Raw genomic sequence first — 21,120 nt, forward strand, 5'->3', positions numbered from 1 at the left:
AAAAAAGCCGTTACAATTCTCACATTTCTGAACCTTAATTTTTTTCTTTTCGCAGTGACAGTGTATCATGCATGCCACTGATTCCAGGGGACGCTCCCCTGCTTTCCTGCAACCTCAGAATGGAAACAGCCACCGCTCATCTGGCTATGTTCCAGGGAAGGTTGTCCCACTGCGCCCTCCTCCTCCTCCAAAGAGCCAAGCTTCAGCCAAACTGACCTCCATCAGACAGGAAGCCCGGGCCACCTTTGCATTCTCATCTGAAGAGCAGCAAGCCCAGAGAGAGAGCCAAAAGCAGAAGAGGCACAAAAATACTTTCATTTGCTTTGCTATTACTAGCTTCTCATTTTTTGTTGCACTGGCAATCATTTTAGGAATATCCTCAAAATATGCTCCAGATGGTAAGTGCATATGTGTGTGTGTGTGCACGTAGAACATATTCTAGGAGAAGAAAGAGGGGAGGAAATGGTAGAATAAACATTTCTATAAATCTTTTGTTATCTGAAGTTGGGTCTAGTTGACTAATACTACGATTCGGTAATATGAGGTGTAACTTCTTACAAATGAGAGCAATTGTTAAAGGAGTCCACTAGAAATGATCCACTTAAAGGATGGCTCTTCCTTTCCATTTTGTCACTTTGTCTCAGGATGTTCTTGGAGAATTTCTTTTCGAAATTCTAATTTTAAAAGTCTTTACTTCTTGTGCTAGCACAGTTTCATCCTTTGTGGGAGGTATGATTTTCAGATGGCTCAAAGTTTTTTTGATCATAAAGGTAGTGATAAACTACATTTAATCTTTTTAAAAAAATAAGTGAAAAAAATAAGATTTGAGTTCTGTGGTTTGAAACTGGCTGGGGAGGCAGTTCCAAAAGAGAAGCTTCAAGTATTTTTGAGGAACAATGTATATCCTTAAAAGAAAACATCCCGTAGGAGGTATAAGTTCTGATATATTTGTCTACAAATGACTCATGACTTCGTGGTCAACATCGTGTAGGGACGCTTTAACTTCTTAGGAGGCCTTTGCTTTTCCAGTTGGTAATGTATCCATACTTTGAATGATTTTGAAGAAGTTTGTTGTTAGTCAGCCTGAATATAATACCAACAAAGAATGGCCTCATAACAGAATCCCATTCATCCTTCTCAAAATCAGAGGGCTCCGTGCTATGGAAGGAGAAGCAGACCATAACAGCCTGCACTGGGTACCATATTTATCTGCATTTTTTTTTACAGTCTACAACAGATTGTTGTTGAATTAGGTACCTCCTTAAATGGTTATAACATTTGAGAAGGATTTTACCATTTATAAGACCTGCAAATATTATTTTATTTAGTTTTCATGGGTGCTTTAGGGAGCTTACAGACTTCAAGGTCCTGGAAGAGGTAGTGTCCATACTTGTAAGAGAATAGACCTGAAGTAAGAGAGATGTGCGTATCAACATCTTTGTTGGCCATGCCAATAGACCACATTATGAACTTTTGACCTTGCTTTCCATTGCACACAGCTTTAACTGTCTCTCCCCTTTTCTCCGGCAGAATAACCAAGTTCACTGCTGTTGAGTCATTCTTTCCAAGTAATCTGCAGTTAAAGGGATGCTAGATTAGTGGAAAACTAGAGCTGAAATCTGTGGCTTTAAATGATGTCTTCCATCTAAGACATTCAATCGCTGATGTGGTTCCTTGAATCAACATTCTTTAGTTTCACATTTTGGCAGGATAAGTGCAGAATATCAGTGGAAAGATCTGGTATGCTGAACTATTTCAGGGTCAGCTTCACTGTGGTTATTGCTGTTACGTAACTTTGATAACGCACCCACTGCTCAACAAGCGGGTAGCAGGAAGGTGGGGCTGGCTGAGCTATTTTTCAATGGTTTTTGCATACCACAGATATTCTCATTAAATGTACTTTACTGGATGGAAACAGCCTAGAATTTTTGGTGATAGTTCTAATGAAGCATGCTCTCCTGGGGAATAACTGTAAATAATTGAGAGGAATTATATAACTATTGTGGTAGGCTCTAGATCTCAAAAGACTGGATATTCTTCTCCATAGCTGAGTACAGTGCTTATCACATGGGGCATATGTTTGCTTGTGATATGACATGACGGAGAAGTCCAGCTAGATGTTGTATGGGAAGAAAGGGAGATAGAAGAAAAGTTCAATGAATCTTCACTGTTAAGTCAGAACAAATTCATGAGATTTGTTTCTTCAGTGGGAAGAAGAGTTTAAGGCTTATTCTTAGTATAATAGTGATAATCACTGATTTATCAAAAGAATTAAATATCAACAATTATGAAACTGCTGTGAGAAAAATCAGTTCCATGGGTAATTGCCAAGGACTTAACTCGTGAGACTAATTTTAACTGCAGTAGTTTCTGTCACCTGAAAGAGAAAGCATAAGCCTAGGGCCATAGAAGTGCTTAGAAGTAAGATGTTTGCATTAGTGTTATGCAACTTCAAAGTGAGGAATCAGAATTTTCTTTCTATGTAGACTAGTATCTTTGTGCTATACCCAGTCTCTCTACTTTTGCGTATATTATCTCTAAAGATGTACCTTCCACTTTCATGATTCCCAAGCTTATCTTGTCTATTCCTCCCTTTGCTTAGTTTCAATGTAGTTTACACCTGGCTATTCCAGCTGAACAACCACCTGGGCTTGGAGAGCAAGGGATGCTTGCATCACTAGTGCTCTTATCGCCGCCTCATACTCCTCTTCGCTAAATACACTGCATCACTTGGGGGTCTAGTGTAAACTGTTCCACTGAAGCTGCCTCAGTTACTCCAGCCCCACTCCTACTTTCTCAGCTCTTTTGCACCTAAATTAGCTACCACATTATTCAGTATTCAGTTATTTCATACATGGTGGCTTTTTCTCTCCAGCTAGATTATAAGCTCTGAAGGCTGTGAACTCATTCTATGCTTTATACATTTTACAGTGTCTAGTACAGAGTGGACAAATTGATCCTCAGTAAATACTTGGTCATTAGTCCATCAAAATTGGTGTGTTTTGCCCCCCTCTTCCAAATTAGACTAGAAACTAAAGATCTCCTGCGTTGAATAGCTGTGGCAATGCGGAATACTTTTACATTTTCATCCTTACCTATTCAAGAGGCAAATTCCAATTCTAGTGAAGGAAAACGGCGAGTAAACCTCATTTCTTAAAGGGGAACTTCCGTATCACTCAAGTTGCTACGTAATCTTGCGTTTGGTTGCTCTAATCTGTAGTTTCCTCATCTCTGAAAATGAGAAGTTGGATCTTTGGCTGTTTGCTGCTTATAGTTTCGTTGGGAAAGTGTTCATGTCTGAAGATAGCAATATTTATCAGCTGCTGCCTTGCGAATGAAAGAGGTGCTGTTATCGCCTACTTTATAATTCACTGTGCCAGGAAGGAACCTGAGAAGACCTAATACACATATTGCTTAGCAATTTCCGTTTTTTATTCACCAGTATGTTGTGAACATATTTTCTTTTCTAAAACAGCTTTCCAGTGTGGGTCCAAGGACAGTTCACGGTTTTGCTTCTTACTATTATTTCCAGAGTAGAGTATTCAGGGAACTTGAGTTTTATCTTGTAGAGTTTGGCCCAAACTAGATGATAGGCAGCCACTTAGTTTTGTGATGAAATCTTTTTTATGTTTTGAGGAAGTAAAGGTTTTGACATGTCTCTGCTGCTGGGATGGGATTTCCCTCCTTATGGTAGGAAATTAAACTATGTCAGTCCATTACTTGCAGATTGCAATAAATGATGGTAATGCTTGGATTTGTCTAAAAGTATTCTTGCATTTTGTTGGATTGATGGGATATCAATGTTGCATTGTTTTATAGAGAACTGCCCAGATCAAAACCCCCGTCTCAGGAACTGGGATCCAGGTCAAGATTCTGCAAAGCAAGTCGTTATCAAGGAGGGAGATATGTTCCGTCTGACCTCAGATGCCACAGTGAATTCTGTAGTCATTCAGGATGGAGGTAAGTAAAGGTCCCTGTCTGTGGGAACTGCAAGGTTGCTCTTTACAATGGAGGAAGATTTGATGTTCTTTATATAGAAAACTTTTCTTAGCCTTTAGGATGTGGTGTCACTCCAACCACGGAGACATGAAAAGTTCCTAAGGTAGAACTGAAGAATTCAAAAGCTAGAAGGGCCTTAGAAATTACTCAAGTCAAGACTCTTGATGTATAGAAAAGGGAACAGTTCCAGAAGGTAATCTCTCATAGCTACATCTTTGTTACAACTAAGGAGAGTGATGAGAGAATTAACATGGGTTAACATAGGTAAAAATGAGATTCATATTTGTAGGCTCTTAGATCTTGTCCTAGAAATGATTTCCCTCTAAAGTGAATGGATTGAAATTCATATACATGGGCATTTTTAGTGTGTTGAGATATGAACTCTTCATTTCTTCCTTCACTGTGTTTTGAAAGTAGGTTTAATTTCCTAAGCAGACTCCTTTTCCCAACTTAATTGCGGAAGTATCTTTTTTTCCCTCTTAAGGTGAAAGCTATTTCTCTGTATCTCAGAAAGATGTTTCAGAAGTTGGCTTACACTAGTGTTGTTCTCTGCAGGACTACTTGTATTTGGGGATGATAAAGACGGATCCAGAAATATTACTTTGAGGACTCGTTACATCCTGATCAAGGATGGTGGGGCGCTTCATATTGGAGCAGAAAAATGCCGCTATAAATCCAAAGCGACAATTGCCTTGTATGGCAGGTCAGATGAAGGTGAAAGTATGCCAACATTTGGCAAAAAATTTATTGGTGTGGAAGCTGGCGGGACACTGGAGTTACACGGGGCACAGAAAACATCGTGGACGTTGTTGACGAGAACACTGCATTCTTCAGGCTTGACCTTTGGGTCCTACGCCTTTGAAAAAGACTTTTCCAGGGGCCTCAATGTTAGGGTCATTGACCAAGACACAGCCAAAATTTTGGAAAGTGAGAGATTTGATACCCATGAATACCACAACGAGAGTAGGCGACTTGAGGAGTTTCTGAGAGTCCAGGATCCAGGACGGATTGTTGCTATAGCTGTTGGAGATTCAGCAGCCAAAAGCCTCCTACAAGGAACCATACAAATGATCCAGGACCGCTTGGGAAGTAACCTGATCCAAGGACTGGGCTACAGGTGGGCATATCTTTTCCTTCGCAGCTATGTGTTAGGGTCTGTGTCTGTGTGAGAGGAGAGGGAGGGTGGAGAAACACACCGCACCACAGCTGGGCTTCAGGTGTCAGAATGGCCACTACCATTTGGAAGTCTGGTTCCTCTTCCTTTGAAACGTGGGACCGGAGGACAAGATACTGGTTACAGAAGCCCTTTTCTTGGCTTTGGTTTATGAAGCACTTTGTGAAGCATAATATTGGGCTTGTGAAAAGTTAAGAACAGAAATGTGGTACTGACACAATCAGGCAGTTTAAGGATGGTGTACTTCCCTCTTTCACTACCTTCTGAATGAAGCGCATGTGAAACTCAGGCCAACTGAGGCAACTTATGAGTTGAACGGTTAGGGCCCAATTCCATGCGAAGGTGTAAAAGTTGTCTAAAAGCCTGAGGGAGTGGAACATGCACAGTTTTCTTTTTCTTGTCTTCCTTTGGGATCCTTTGCGTGCAGATCTGAATCTGCTTGTTTGGCTGGTGGAGGTCTGTGGAGCCGAGGCACACGTGAGGGAGGAGCAAGCTGGAGTGCCAGAGAGGAGGATTCATTTCTACATTGGTGGTTCTATAGACTATGGTGCCATGATTTCCTAATGCAGCCCTGAGTCTGAGGAAGTAGCTGGCTCAACATTTAATTTAAAAAACAGAAGTTTTAATTCTGCTTACTGTTCTTAGTAAAGTCAGGGAATATCTGCAGTGAAAAGTGAGACGACTTCAAAACTTGCATGTTGAAATGACCTCATTTTTTCCTTTGATGGTTGGGTGATCTAATTATATTTTCCTTTGGGCGGTTGTTGGAAGGGAACATCATCTATAGGAATTCTAGAGAAAGTTAAAAAAACAAAAATTAGTGAAGAAAGAGGATCTGTAATGTTTTTAAAATGCGTTTATTCACCCAGGGAATACTTTGGAGATGCTAAGTGCTGGGTACCCATAGATGCTTAGATGAGAGGATACCATCTCAGAGCCAGCGTTTAACCCAGTGGATAAACAGAGACCCAAATAGACAAGGATCATGCAATGAGACATTTGCTGCAACTACAGGCTGTGATGGGAGCATAAATAGAAGCAGCCCTCAAATCGGCCTGGGGATCCGTGGAGGCTTCCCAAACAGGAGAGGCCTGAAGGGTGGTTAGGAGTGTGCTGTGCAGGCAGTGGGGAAGGAGGGCTTTCCAGACCCTATTTCCAGAATAACATGGCCAAGGTTTTTTGGTTTTTAATTAAGTATAATACACATACAGAAAAGTGCTAAAGACAAGAATGTAGAGTTTAATGACTTATCACAACATGATACCTGGGGAGCTACCACCCAAGTCAAGAAATAGAACATTGCCCAAGCCCGGAAGCCCCCTCCTGTCCCCTCCTAGTCACTGATCACTCCCTCTGCTCACCAAGGGGAACCACTCTCTGCAATGTGTGGTGAACACTAAAGTTTAGGTTTGCCTGTTTTTGAACCTCATATAAATGGAAGCAGACAATATATCATATTTGTGTCTGGCTTCTTTGCTCCACTCTGTTACCCAGTGTCATCTATGTCATGGCATGTAGTGCTGGCTCATTTTTGCTGTTTATTTCCTATTGTGTGACTATGCCACAATTTATTTATTCCTGGACATCTGGTGGTTTTCCAGTTTGGACCTCTGTTATAAAAAGAGTTTCTCCGAATGTTCTTTTACCCGTCTCTTGATGCACCTGTGCACATATTTATATAATTTATAAACCCAGGAGTGGAAGCATGGTCTTTTCAAAGTTTGACACCTACTTTGTTTTATTATCCAGTAATGCCAGGGATTACAACTTTTGGTTTTTTTATGTCATTATTTGTTCTAGATTTGTGTGATCACTAGCTATGAATATTTTGTTTGACTTTTTTTGATTCCTCTCCCTACTGGTTTCTAAATTCCCTTTAACATACTGCTGCTGATTTGAGGGAGGAAAAAAGAGTTGTGATCCTTTGCCAACATTTTATTGCGTTGACATTATCTCCAATGTACATAAACATACCCCTTTGAAGATAATGTTCTCCTGTGCTGAAATTTTCCTCAAGTGGAGGAGGAAAGTAGGAGTGTTTTGGAGATAATGTCAGTAGAACAGAACATTGTTTTACAGTTGCTGAGGCAGTTCTGGTAAATAAAAGCCACCTCTGATATTTTTGCTCTCCATCCCTCTCAAATGGGAGATAATAAATTGAGACATTCTTTGTCTGATTCCTTCTGCTGTATCAAGGAATATAAATACAGCTGTAGACACTGTCAGCCAAAGAGCGGCTAATCCATGCACGGGTGGGTGTGGAATTTAGAAGGATGGAGGCACACTTTGGGTAGCTTTTATCTGTGAATATGCAGCCATCTGTCTGGCATAGATTACATTTGGTATTTTTTTTTTTCTAGGGTAGGAGGTTGACATTTTTCTTTTCATGTTTTAAACCAGAAGTCTTAGGGCAAATTTTCTGGCTTTTTGTCTTTTTTTTTTTTTTTTTTTCTTATTTTGGCCACAAGCTTGAGCAAGTCCTGGGATGTTTAATATCATAGAAATAAAATAGTGTTTTCAAACACATTGCTTTCAACAGGGAGACATATAGCAGGTAAAATTTAAAAATCTGTTGGCGAGTGATTCTACAGTTTTGATTTAAGGATATTTAGAAGCCGGTAACCCAGTGGTTCTCAGCCTGGCTTGCATACCTGAGAATTTTAAAAATCCCATGTGCAGGGCCCACCCTAGATCATTTACATCAGGATCTCCAAAGACTAGGACCCCCGGGCAATCGATGTGCAGTCAAGGTTGATAACTACTGCTCTGACCTCTGACCTCTAACTCTGGGGTTCTCAAAGTGGTGCTCAGACCAGCAACATCAACATCACCTGGGAACTTGTTATAAATGCAAATTCTCTGGCCCCGCCTCAGTGAGAGTGGGGCCCGCAATCTGATGTAACAAGCCCTCCAGGTGATTTTTTTTTTAAAGATTTTATTTTTTTCCTTTTTCTCCCCAAAGGCCCCCAGTACATATTTGTATTTTCTTTGTTGTGGGTCCTTCTAGTTGTGGCATGTGGGACGCTGCCTCAGCGTGGTTTGATGAGCAGTGCCATGTCTGTGCCCGGGATTCGAACCAACGAAACACTGGGCCACCTGCAGTGGAGCGTGCGAACTTAACCGCTTGGCCACGGGGCCAGCCCCTCCGGGTGATTTGGATGCCTACTAAAGTTTGAGAACCACTACTCTAACTCAGTGGTTCTCAAGTGTGGCTGCGTGTTCAAATCACCTGGGGAACTTCAAAAACATATGCATGCCAGGCCCCACCTGTAGAGATGGTGATTGCATTGGTCTGGGGCTGGGTCTTAGCATCTATATATTTCTCAATCTCCCCATGTGATTCTATGATGCAGCTAGACTGGAGAACATGACAGAGTGGAGAGTTGAAAAGAGAGCAGGCGATAATCATTTTAAAAAAGAAGGAAAATAAATGGGCTTGTGGTCCAAATGATAGTGAATGGAATGGGTGTATATTGAGGAAGGAAGTCAATGATTAATTGAAGTTATAGTCATCGGTGTCTCACCTGTTACGGAGCTGTACAGACAAGGATTTACAATCCGGGTGCATTTCCTTCTATGATGTCAGTTACTTCAGTCAAGGTTTGGACTTGCAACCTCATATGGAAGAAGGGATGGAGAGATTGACAAGAATGGAATATGAGAATTAAACAGCACCTGACATAACATCTGTGTTAGGGATTTGGGTCAGTACCATGATAAAGAATCAAATGCACGTGTTCTTTTTCCTTCTAGGCAAGCTTGGGCTTTGGTTGGTGTCATTGATGGTGGAAATACATCTTGCAATGAATCTGTGAGAAACTATGAAAATCACAGTAGTGGAGGGAAGGCTCTTGCCCAAAGAGAATTTTATACTGTGGATGGTCAGAAGTTCGCTGTGACAGCGTATAGTGAATGGATTGAAGGTAGGCAAGTACAGTTTATACTCTTGTAAGACATTGGTAAGTATTGTGACAGATTTTTTAAGTGGTATTGTATTCAAATAACAGTCTGGGTAGATTTCTCAACTGATTGAAGATGAAACCTATAGTTTCCCTACTCTACTTGATCTTTTAGACTCAAGAGTTCTCTCTGGACGAGAGAATGATCTAGTCTAGTTGAGGCACCCCTAATTGAACTTTGTTCTTGATTCTGAGTCATATAGTGTGGTTAACTAGTAGAAATGGATTTGTTTCCTGGATTTGGGACCAGTTGAACCAGTCTGGATGTGGTAGAGTGAGCTGTCTTTGGTTATGCTCCATGACTGTGAACATGATCTTGTACTTTGTATCTTTTCTTATGAAGATATGTCAGCAAATATTACCTTTGAAAGCATACTCTGTAAACAAACTTCTCATTTCCTTATCAATTTTTCTCGGATGATCCAGCTAATACATTTATCTTACACACAAACTGGAAAACACAGAAAGTACAAAGTAAAAATTAGTCTTTAACCCTGTTACCCAGAGATTATTATTTTGGTGCAGATAATCTAGTATTTTTTATCTTGTGTATTTTCCCTCCCCTACCGTTGAGTTTGTTTTAACCTGTTTTCCTTTCTTTAAATAACATATTGTAAAGTTATCTTATGTCTTTACATTTTCTTCAACATGGTTTGATTATAATCCATCTTTAAGAAGAACTATAATTTGTTCGAATAATGCCAGCATTATTGCACTAGTGTTTATGGTACTTCTGACTTTTTTTCTTGAGCTGTTCACTGTAGAATTTTTTTAATTACCTACTTTGCTGCCAGATTTTTTGGCTTCAGGTATAGATTGGCAGCCTCTTGTCTGTGCTTGCCCACCAGCTTTCTTTTCCAACCAATTATACCCAAATTAATGAAATAGGTAATCAAGAGGTGCTTTGTTATATCTGTAATTACCCAGAAAGGCTTATTTTAGACTGGGCTCATACCTCTGTTTTTAGCAGCAATGTAGCAAAGTATTTACTTCTGGAGACAGAATGCCTGGGTTCAACCCTCAGCTCTTTCTCTTACCATATTATGGTGGGCACATGACTTAGACTTCCTCTCAGTTTCCGCATCTGAAAAATGGGGATAATAATAGAAACAACCATGTTAGAGATGCTGTGAGTATCAAATGTGAAGAATACGAAGTTTCTAGCACAGTGTGTAGAGTAAGCACTCAAATGTTAGCTATTTTAATGATGATGCAAACATGACTTGGGTTACAATGGTGTGTTTTGTATCACTGTAATTGAAGAGAGAAAATCCTTGGCTTTAAAACAAACAGATTTTCTGTTATGTAACGTGGACTTTCACATGTTGCCTCTAAGCAGCTCTCTGGGTTTGAGGTGAGGAAATGGGATCCGTTATGGGTGAGGAAGCTGGAATCAAGCCTCAGCTTCCTGCCTCCAAGACTACTGCTCTTTCTACCGTATCATGGTTAAAAAGCAGAGGTGGGTGAGAAGCATTTCTCAGCAGGAATTTGGACCTGCGTGAAGCGTTTAGTGGAACTGCCTCCAGTAAGATTTCAGGCAGAAGATAATTACTGACAAAACTCGAGTTAACATTTCCTTTGTGGGAAATTTTGTTTTCGTTTTGACATTACCGATGACTACTCATATCTGGACGAGGGTACATGGCTAGCTATCTTTTGTAGGACATCGTTTATGTCCCATGTTCTCAATGACTCTTAATTTCTGGAAGAGGTGGAAATTCTCTCCAGGAAGCAGGGAGGATGAACTTATTTCCTTTCACACTTCCAATTTAGTAGCGCTAATAGGAGAGAATCTTAGGCAGGATTTTCTTTTAAAGCCAGAAGAAATTAAGGAATTATTGAATAATTCAGATCTTCTGCATCCAACCTTCTGGCTTCATCTTTTAAAACAGAACAAATTCTAATGATCTTTTAAATTGAAACTTATTTGTCTAGTAGTCATTTTTTTAAAGCATTATTGAAATTTCATATGAGAAATTGTTTCTTAGTTGCCCTTAAAAATTTATTTTGGTAAAAATCTGAAATTTTGGGTAATGATTGTTGTTGCCGCCATGAGGTTTTTGATTGTCTTTGTTCTTAACCTGCCTGTTTTTGATTCTTGGGAAGGCAGAATAATACAGAAGTTAGGAAATTGGGCTCTGGAATTGGATTAGCGTCCAGTTATGGGCTCTACCACTTTTTAGCTGCTCTTCAAACTCCTTGACCTTTGATTTCTTCATCTCTAAAGCATATAATAGTTCCTATCTCTCAAAGCTGTTTTGACAAAAGGTTATTATGCATGAGAAGTTCCAACAACTGTTAGCTACTGCTATTATTGTTAGAGTTATTGTTTGGACAAAATCCCCATATAGGCTGTAGTATCTGGATGCAAGAAATATATATATAACACTTTAAGTTTATTAGGTTCCCTTTTTTGGTGTTTGTAGACACAAAGTCTAGAGGAACAGAATCTAAGACTTGCTCAGGTTAGGTCTTATCAGGGTAGTTGGCTCAAATCTGTAAGGATATCTGTATTATTCCTCGTGCCGTGCCTGAATTTCCCTCCTTTTGATTCTCTTAAGTAAATGTGTTCTTTCACTCCTATCATTGCCCCTGAGAGTCATTATCTCAAAGGAGCACCAGGTCACTATGCTAGTTATTTACAAGGATGATAGAGAAGTATAGATATTTAGTAAAAAGATATCTTTGGAATGCAGTGTTTTTCCTTCTCCACTGATCTTATGAAGTAGCTTCCATCTATGCCGTATACATTTCCATTAAGTCAGCTTTTGGCTTACGACAGGTTATACCATGGATGCTTAGAAGCAGGAAACACTTCTACACTTGGTTGTGTGTAAGAGTATAAGTTATGGAGAAGTTGGATTGGCTTTCAGTTTTCGTCTGCCTAACTAATGGGGAAACAACTTTGCGTTCTGAAAGGAGGTATCAGGAGAGATCAGTATTTGGCAGTCCCTGGATTACATACATAGTTGACCTTATCCCAGGAAAGGAGCTGAGTTGGACAGGGGCAGTGCCACGTGGCCTTTGGGTCACCCTGCAGATCATAGTGGGAAAGCTCATCCATTCAGCAGACATCTGTGAGTCTGTGCTAGGAACACAACTGAGTAGTGAGTACTCAGACGGACACCCTTTGCTGCCTTCGCTGATGTAACTTCTGGGGAGGCGAGCTATCCTCCAATTGTAAAGGTATGAATAGTACCAGAAGGAGGATACTGGAGAGAGAGGTTGCTGCCAGCAAGGGTGTTTGGGAAGTCTAAAGATTCGCCTGAACGTTATAAGGAGGATGGTATCTTGGTGGGTGAATAAGAGTGGAAGGATATTCTAGGTAAAGAATAAAGTGTGAGCAAAGGCACAGAAATGAGGGATTGCCTAAGGTAAGCTTTTATTCTTAATATTAAGATTGTGTGTGTGCTAACGTCCTATCTCTTGTCCTGTGCATGGATTAAATTGAAACATTGGGTATTTATTACAGACCTATTCTGTGTTTGGCAGCTGCTGCCTGAATGTGATATGTTCCTATTACACTTTAGGGTGGCTTGGGAGCAGTATTACAGTTTTAGCACTGAAATGAAGTATAGTGAGAGATTTGGGGATTGAGAGCCTTCTTCAAAATTATAAAAGAAGAGTTGACCAAAGTGACATGTTACACCCCATCATGGTTAGGGGTGCATGGGACTCTCTCTCCTTGAGGGCAGGGATCTATATTTTCTTTTCTTTCTTTCTTTCTTTCTTTTTCTTTTGGTGAGGAAGATTGGCCCTGGGCTAACATCCACAGCTAATCTTCCTCTTTTTGCTTGAGGAAGATCGTCCCTGAGCTAACCATATTTTCATCTTTTAATCATAGTGTCTGCAGAGTGACTGGCACATGGTTAGCAATAGTAAAAATTTGCTGACTTATCTTTATCTTAACTTTTGATTTGTGAATCATGAGGGGGTTGATTTTAGAAAAAGAAAAATTCCTGCTAATGCATCACTTTCTTTGTTGTCTTTTGGTTTAGGCGTTTCTCTTTCAGGTTTCCGGGTGGAGGTCATGGATGGAGTGAAGCTTCATCTGCTGGATGATGTTAGTAGCTGGAAACCCGGAGAGCAGATTGTGGTCGCAAGCACAGACTATTCTATGTACCAAGCAGAGGAGTTCACTCTTCTCCCCTGTCCTGAGTGCAGCCCTTTCCAGGTCAAAGTCAAAGGTATGAGATAGCTCAGAATGCTTCCTGGGAAACACTCTTTTCTTGGGAGTTGATTCCTGGAGTTATTTTTTTTCCCCATCATCATCATTGTCACCATCATCATCATTAGTACTAAAGGTCTTAGCAGTGGTGTACATTGAACGCTAGATCCCAGAGGATGTTAGAAAAAGGTATTTATTGACCGATAGTGTTGCTGTTAATGATATAGAGCAAGGAAATCAGTGTGTCATGCCTGTTTCTTTGTTAAAAAAAAGAAAAGATGCAGATTAGATGGATTGATATTTCAAAGGTTCTCTCCAACTTCTTTATTACTAATTTTCCACTATCAAATAATAGTAAACCCAACCATTCAGCTCAATCCATTTTTTAATACAAGTCCATCTGCTTAATTAAAAAAAAAAATCCCCATGGTTTTTGAGTGCCTACTTCCTTGGCAAAAAGTAGATCTCACTATTATATAAAATGGTACCAAAAAAGGATTTTCATAAGACTACATTTCATATCAGAATCTTGAAATAGATTTTTTGAGGGAGAGCAATGCATAATGAGATTCTTACTGTAAGCTGTGTTTAGAAGGAATGGCTGCCATTTTACCAGGTACTTATTCTGAGCCTGGTCATAGGAGAAGCTTCTTTGTATGTTGTCTCAGTTATGGAATTCATTGTGCATTTCAATCACTGTGTGGCTTTCCTTGCTTCTGTACTCAAGATTATACATTTATGGTATAAAACAAAAGAGTTTACAGTAACTATTTAATAAGTACTCTTTGGGTAATTTAGTGCTTTGAAGGTTAAGGGAAAATTTTTGCTTTCAAAAAAAGGAGGATGATTGGCTCATGGCATTTTTTCCCTGTGCATCATTAGTGTTGTACTTTTCCTTCTCAATTGTACAAGGTGTAAGCAAAAGCCAAAAAACTCCAATGAACTGTGATCCCATCTGGCATTGAGTTTTTGGAAATTCCCACTCTTGTTAACAAGTCTACATGATAATGAATCTCCATGACCTCGACTCCTTGATTGATTTGTATTTTTCCTTCCTGAGTTTATATAATAAAAACATCAGAGAAAAGCTCATTATTAGAGTGCTTCTAAACTTCCAATAAAGGTGGGGATTTAAAAGAATTCTTAATAATATTAAGGTAAGAAGTGAGAAAAGATAGTAATTTCTGTACTCTTAATGTCCAATGCAGATTACTTTGGCTTTGAAGTAGAAGCAAAGACAACTTGACACCTTATTATCAACATCTCCAAAACCATTTGTTTTTCTGGACTTGCATTTGGTCCTTTGTGTGCCCTCTGGGGAGCAGAAAAGAGCATGTGGATAGGAACTAGAGAGAGAATATGGATTCGTAGTAGATTCTAGATTATTGGTGTTGTTCAAGAGAAGACCAAGCCACTTTAGTGGGGAGCAAGCTCTGTGTCTGTGTGTGGGTTTGACAGTTGGTAGTGGGGGTTCAGGCCTTACGTGGGTGGTTAGACTAGATAATCTTTAAAATCCTAGCTTCCTGGGATTCTGTGACTCTGAGGTAGTAAAAAATGGAAGCAGACAATAAATGTTGATAACGTCTTGGAGTTACAGAATAAAGAGGACTGCCTTTGACATGTTTGTTTTCTTTGTTCTAATATTCTTTTCTTTTGCCCACATCCACCAGAGACCCCTCAGTTCCTGCACATGGGTGAAATCGTTGATGGTGTAGACATGAGAGCTGAGGTTGGAATTCTCACCCGGAATGTTGTAATCCGAGGAGAAATGGAAGATTCATGCTATGCTGAAAACCAGTGCCAGTTCTTTGATTATGATACCTTTGGGGGACATGTCATGGTAGGCAGAGGGATTTAATGACGTCTTTGGGACCGTAGTTGCTAAATACACGTTTGAAAAACTTTCAAGTTTTGGAATGAGATCTATATGGATATTAAAAAGAAATCATATTTTATTTCTCTATTCACTGACAATGAGGAGATTTTAGATAATTAAAAGAGAAAGTTATATCTTCATTTAATTGACCAGGACCTGCAGTTAAACCATTTAGGAATTGTCCCATGAAGAATTAAATCCATTTACATTGGGAGGAACCAACTATACAGAGATAAAAAACCAAATCATCTCGGTATCCATGCATGCAATCTCTGAAAAAAATACACTGGATCTTTTTAAAACATATTTTGAAAGGGCAAGCAGTAGTAATATACACATAGAAAATTTGGTTCTGTAAAAATATTTTTTGTATGCAGATTTTTATTCTCTGAAAGTACTGAGCCCTCACTTTGGTAAGCATCGCTCTGAGAGCTAGCTGATTGGACTGCATTTTGCCTACATGTGTTTTAAAATCAATTTTTGTGCTTTGAGTAAACTCCAGTTGTTAGCAACATTTCTGTGACACTGATTTCTGAAATGTCGGTCAGCGTTATTCCTTTGTTTTTAGTAGTATGATTGAAAATGCAGTGGTTACAAATATTGAGTGTGCTCTGATCTTGGATCAGAGGAATTTTTGAAAAACTGAAGTAAACAATATTATGTGCTAACAAAAACGTTGAGGGATGACTTAGAAATAACTTCATTAAACGACGGCAGAAGTTATAGAAATGAACAAGATGAGCCTGGAATTGACCAAAATATTTGACCAAATCAAAACATATATACGGAAATCATTTCTGCAACTTTTCTGGTTACATTTCCTTTTATTCCTAATAAGAGACTATTTTTAGAGCTCTTTAAAGCATTCACTGTGCAAAGGAGCATTTGCTGAATTATTAACTGTGGATCTGGGAAAACAGGATGCAAAAAAAATAAATGTGTTAATATGTATTCTCTTTCAGACATTTTCTATTAAAACAATATTGTTTACTACTTTCCTATAATGAAATGTATCCTTTTGATTTTGGTTACCTTGTCTGGTAGGTAATGAGAAATTTTACTTCAGTCCATCTTTCTTACGCGGAATTGGAACACCTGGGTCAGCAGCACCTGGGGCGGTATCCTGTTCATTTTCACCTGTGTGGAGATGTGGATTATAAAGGAGGGTACAGACAAGGGACATTTGTGGACGGTCTGTCTATTCATCACAGCTTCTCCAGGTGCATCACTGTGCATGGGACCAATGGCTTGCTGGTAAGTAGCCTCACGTTATGTTGATGCATATTATTGAAACAGTTAGCTCTTTAATTCTCATGACTCCTCAATTTTATATAAGGAAGCTGTTGTACCACATGCCTTACTCTGTCCTGCTTTTACTGAGAATTCTGCTGTTTTTGTGTGTTAAGGAAGCCTACTTTTTTAGCTACCCAAATTATTCTCCTAAGAGATCAATAAAACTTGACATTTGACTTTGCTCCTTCAGCTAAGATTAAAACTTCTTTTTTGCATTTGTCCTGAGCATGTTACACTGAGTAGCACTTGTCACTTAAACCATAATCAATCTTGTTACCAATGACAGTATACACTTATATTTCTGCAGATAAAAGACACCATTGGATTTGACACACTAGGTCATTGTTTCTTTTTGGAAGATGGTGTTGAACAGAGAAATACTTTCTTCCACAATCTTGGACTCCTTACCAAGCCGGGCACCCTCCTCCCCACGGACAGGAATAACTCCATGTGCACCGCCATGCGAGAAAAAGTGTTTGGAAATTACGTCCCTGTACCTGCCGCTGACTGTATGTGAGTAACTGGCAGAGAGAAAAACTCATGTGTGATGGTCAAGGCCTTTGACTTTTGGGGGAAGTTTTTAGTGGGCAGTATTTTTCATGATGAACGTTTAAATCACCTTAAAAAATGCCTTGCAGGGCTGTTTCAACTTTCTGGATTGCTCATCCCAACAATAATCTGATTAATAATGCAGCTGCAGGCTCACAGGTAAATAATATTGAAGTGCTTTCGGTTTTTTCCTATTCGTGTTTATAAATATTCTCGTGTTTACGGATGTAACGTAACGTGTGGCAATCGAACACTAGCACGTCGTCGTTTTCTGGTGCCGCTTGTGGAGCTGACAGCACGATGCAGTTGAGACAGTTCCTCCAGTTCTTCTGAATCGTTTGTGCTAGTGAGGATGTACATGTATGGCAAGACAGATGCTAAATGGAGCAAAAGGGGCAGGCTAATTTCTAGGGTTATCACGTCATCTCCAGAGTCTATTTTTAGAGTCTTATATACAATCTTTCTGGCTTCTTATCTTAAGTCATGTGTGGCCAAGTAACTGATTATTTCAGTTTTCAGTGCTGATGAACAAAGAAAGCCTCAGCTTTTCTGAAATTATGAGAATGGATTATTCTGTAGAATACTGTGACAACTGTGACTCCGGTCAAGGGACACATCCTTTTGTTAAATGCAGGGATCATGTCCCCTTGGGGATTTCATCTCGTTCACAAAGCAGCTAAACTCAACTATGTGCCTTAAACTGACTCTATGCCTTTAATTGTTTCACAAACACAAGAATAACTTAAGAGAATGAATGAACTCTTGTTGGATGGCCGAAATGTCCCCTGGATAAGCTTGGAGAAATCTACATTTATAATTGAGTGTGATTTAAAACTCCTAATTTATAATTTACAAATAAATCTTTAAGACATTATACTATTATGATTATATCTGTGCTGAAAACTACAACACAGACATATGAGCTTTGCAGCAGTAACTAAATATTCATATTTATACATCATGGCTATTAAGACTTTTAAAGGGAAGAAATACCGAGCACTGTTTTCCAGGAGGAAGTAAAAGATTAGTGGAAGGGAGTAGTTCTTTGAGTTAACTAGGACACAGGCGCCACTGGGTGATGGTGGAGTTCACATCCTTGATTTTCCTTAAAAACCTAAAACATAAAATTCTTATTTGACAGGGCTGGGAAAGACCTGGACATTTAATTATTTCAGGTTTCCATTCATTCATTTTTCATCAAATATTAGTTGGTTCCATATGGGGTTTGTGTCGAGAGTTTCTAAGTGGCAGATGAGTTTCTGGGTAAAGATGACCGAGGGTTTGATATGCAGTCTTACCCCAGGATCATCTTCTGATCTGTTACATGACAAGTGAACAGCCAGAGCAGAGTCCTTTCAGCTGTTTTCAGAAGCCAGGGTTTGAAGATCAAAGCAAATTGCAAATAGTCCATGAAACATGTAAGGCGAGGTTGCCAGAAACCCTTCCTGGGGCTCCTGTGAGAAAAGAAGAAAGCAGGTTTATCTTTTCCACCTCATGTACATTCTTCTTCCTTTTCATTCTGTGAGTTCCTTCTTTCTTTTCTCTCTAGAAAAGCTGTTCCAGTAAAGCTCATGTTCTGGCAAGAGTTTTGCTCCCAAAGTAAATCAAACCTTTTCTTCTTGTACCTTTCCACTGCTTTTCACAAAGCTCCCTTTATCTGTTTTGACACCACAGTGTTGAACAGGAACCAGCTGCTACCCCATGTCTCCATCCTCCATCCCCAAACCCCATTGCATCCCGGGAGGGTTCAGTCTGCCCTCGGCTTATAGGACTATGGTATGGAGCCTTCTCCACAACCCCACAAGTTGTCTTCTGTTGTCTGTTTTATGCCCAAAAGAGTAGAGATGGCAGACACATTTTTCACAGTAGTTTCTTTTATTAAGATCCATCTGTACATTTTCATAATGGAAAAATGTTAAATATTGCATTCACTTTCATGTGTAGGTATATATGCTTTCCACAGTTCACCTCTCTATACTCCTAAAGGACTTTATTTGCTACAGCTAATATAGTACTTATTACATATATTTTAGTTCTCTCTGTATTTCCAATTAGACTATGAATTCTTTGAGAATAATCTGTCACCTGGCACATAGTGGGCGCTAAATGTTTGCCAGATTTGAATCAATACCACACTTTTGGACTATACGTTTAAATTTTAACAACGTGTTTAATCAAAACTCCATAATGTAAAGTTATCCTTCACATTGGGCTGGTTTTTAATTACACTACAAAATAAAAAATGGTCACAGGGATTAAGAACACTTCATTGTGATTTTTTATATCTCATTTTGAGTGTCAAAATGTTTGAACTGTTCTCTTCCTGGTAAAGTCAGTAATACTGAAATTGAACAGACAGGGTCCAGACTGAGACAGCATCCTGATTCATGCGTGTGGTGGTTTTTTTTCTTTGGCAAAAACTTGCCTCAGGACAGGAAGGGCATTGGAGTTGTTTGAAAGAAGTCAGTGAGCTCTGCGTGTTGGCGGGTAGTTGTTTAATAGGTATGACTCATCTATTGATCAGATTTGGAGGTAAACAGAAAAAAACCCATATTGCTAAAAGGCTGTGCTGTCCTGGTCAGTCACATGGAAGGGAGGAAAGCTTGTGTGCTTCTAATTCTGCATAACTTTTTAAAGTAGATAATGATGGGAAAGTTATTTTGAAAATAAATTTTGGTATCAGACAATTATTTCTATCTTTCGTCCTATCCTGCAAGCAAATTGAACTTGCTTTTTTTTTTTTTAAAAGCATAATAGAACTGCTTTGAAGCCACTAGATGGGTTCACAACTTTTTATAGTCAATTCTGACCTTGAAACAATGACTAATTAATGTTAAAAAGATTAAACTTTCTTGTGAAGTGCTTAGTTTATGAAGGTGTTTCATAGAGTGGCTTTATAAAAGGAGGCTTTTAATAATCTTGTCCTTTTAATTATAGGATGCTGGAATATGGTATTTATTCCACAAGGAACCTACTGGAGAGTCCAGTGGATTGCAGCTCTTGGCGAAACCAGAACTCACTCCATTGGGTATATTTTATAACAACAGGGTCCATTCAAGTTTTAAGGTAGGTTCCTAGGTTTTAACATTCAGTTCATACGATTTACAGGGTAAAGGTTGGACTACAGTGATTACAACTGAGAAACGTCAGTTTTAGGTAGAACTTGTCATCAGAGAAAGTAATTTGTGATTAAAAATGCAGCCTCCTAACATCTCCACCTTCAGGATGTATATGCAGCTTTCTATTTACACATAGGAATATGCGCTAACATACACATGTGCATTCAATGTCAATAAATATAATAATGGACTTGACCCATGAGTCCTCATCCTCTCCTTTCTTCCCTCTTACCTTCTTTCCAATCTTTAATATCATTACATGTTTCTGGGGATGTACACATTAGATAATATGCTTCTGGGGATTAAAAAGCATATTTTCTCTCTTCTCAGTGCTGATAGATGTCCTATTGGGCATTTAATACTGATTATGTAAATAGTGAAATATTGTTTGAATAATATTTGACCTAATTAAAAATGATCCAGGTCAAGTAAACTAAAGGCCATTTAGGAGCTCCAATTTCCATGATACTTGGTACTCATCCCTCACCCCTGATGATAAATTCATCTGGTTCATTGGGTGCTCACAAGGCACTTTGATGTTTTCAGTGTATGATGCAATGCCCAGATTCTTTACCCGGATGTGATCCACAAAAAAGTTCAATTAATACTTTCTGTTTATGATTCTCAGAAGGTCCTTTAAAAACCTAAGAGTATTATAATTTGAAGAGCTTAGAATCACTTGATTGAAGACTTGAGAGAGGAAAACACTTACACAGAATTATGATTTTTGTGAGCTGAATAGTTGATTAAGGCTAATAATTATTGAAAGTAGCATTTCAAAGTGGAAATCCTCTAAATTTTGTAATTATAAGTGGTGTAAAAAATACTTCATTCTAATTGTTTTTAATGTCATATACCATGAAGATATGTAGTAATGTACTCTATTAATTATAAGCATATTAGATCTGAATAATGAGTGGATGATTAGGTTTTAATTTATTAAGTTTGGGAGTGACTATCCAGAATGGTACTTTATAGCCAAA

General features: G+C 38.9%; 1 protein-coding gene across 4 annotated transcripts in view; it reads left to right on the top strand.

The window, feature by feature from the left end:
- The window catches only part of CEMIP2 (cell migration inducing hyaluronidase 2), a 72,109-nt gene that overhangs the window by 16,205 nt on the left and 34,784 nt on the right, over nucleotides 1–21,120 (top strand). For all 4 annotated transcript variants that reach the window (XM_046664240.1, XM_046664239.1, XM_046664241.1 and 1 more), the window contains exons 2-11: nucleotides 56–398; nucleotides 3,820–3,960; nucleotides 4,555–5,116; nucleotides 8,927–9,096; nucleotides 13,131–13,319; nucleotides 14,971–15,140; nucleotides 16,221–16,430; nucleotides 16,777–16,982; nucleotides 17,108–17,177; nucleotides 19,956–20,084. In XM_046664240.1, coding sequence (XP_046520196.1) covers nucleotides 68–398; nucleotides 3,820–3,960; nucleotides 4,555–5,116; nucleotides 8,927–9,096; nucleotides 13,131–13,319; nucleotides 14,971–15,140; nucleotides 16,221–16,430; nucleotides 16,777–16,982; nucleotides 17,108–17,177; nucleotides 19,956–20,084 — 2,178 coding nt within the window. In that variant the 5' untranslated portion in view covers nucleotides 56–67. The remainder of the gene's footprint in view (nucleotides 1–55; nucleotides 399–3,819; nucleotides 3,961–4,554; nucleotides 5,117–8,926; nucleotides 9,097–13,130; nucleotides 13,320–14,970; nucleotides 15,141–16,220; nucleotides 16,431–16,776; nucleotides 16,983–17,107; nucleotides 17,178–19,955; nucleotides 20,085–21,120) is intronic.

Source organism: Equus quagga, chromosome 6 (assembly GCF_021613505.1).
Source record: "Equus quagga isolate Etosha38 chromosome 6, UCLA_HA_Equagga_1.0, whole genome shotgun sequence".
In the NCBI taxonomy this organism is placed as follows: domain Eukaryota; kingdom Metazoa; phylum Chordata; class Mammalia; order Perissodactyla; family Equidae; genus Equus; species Equus quagga.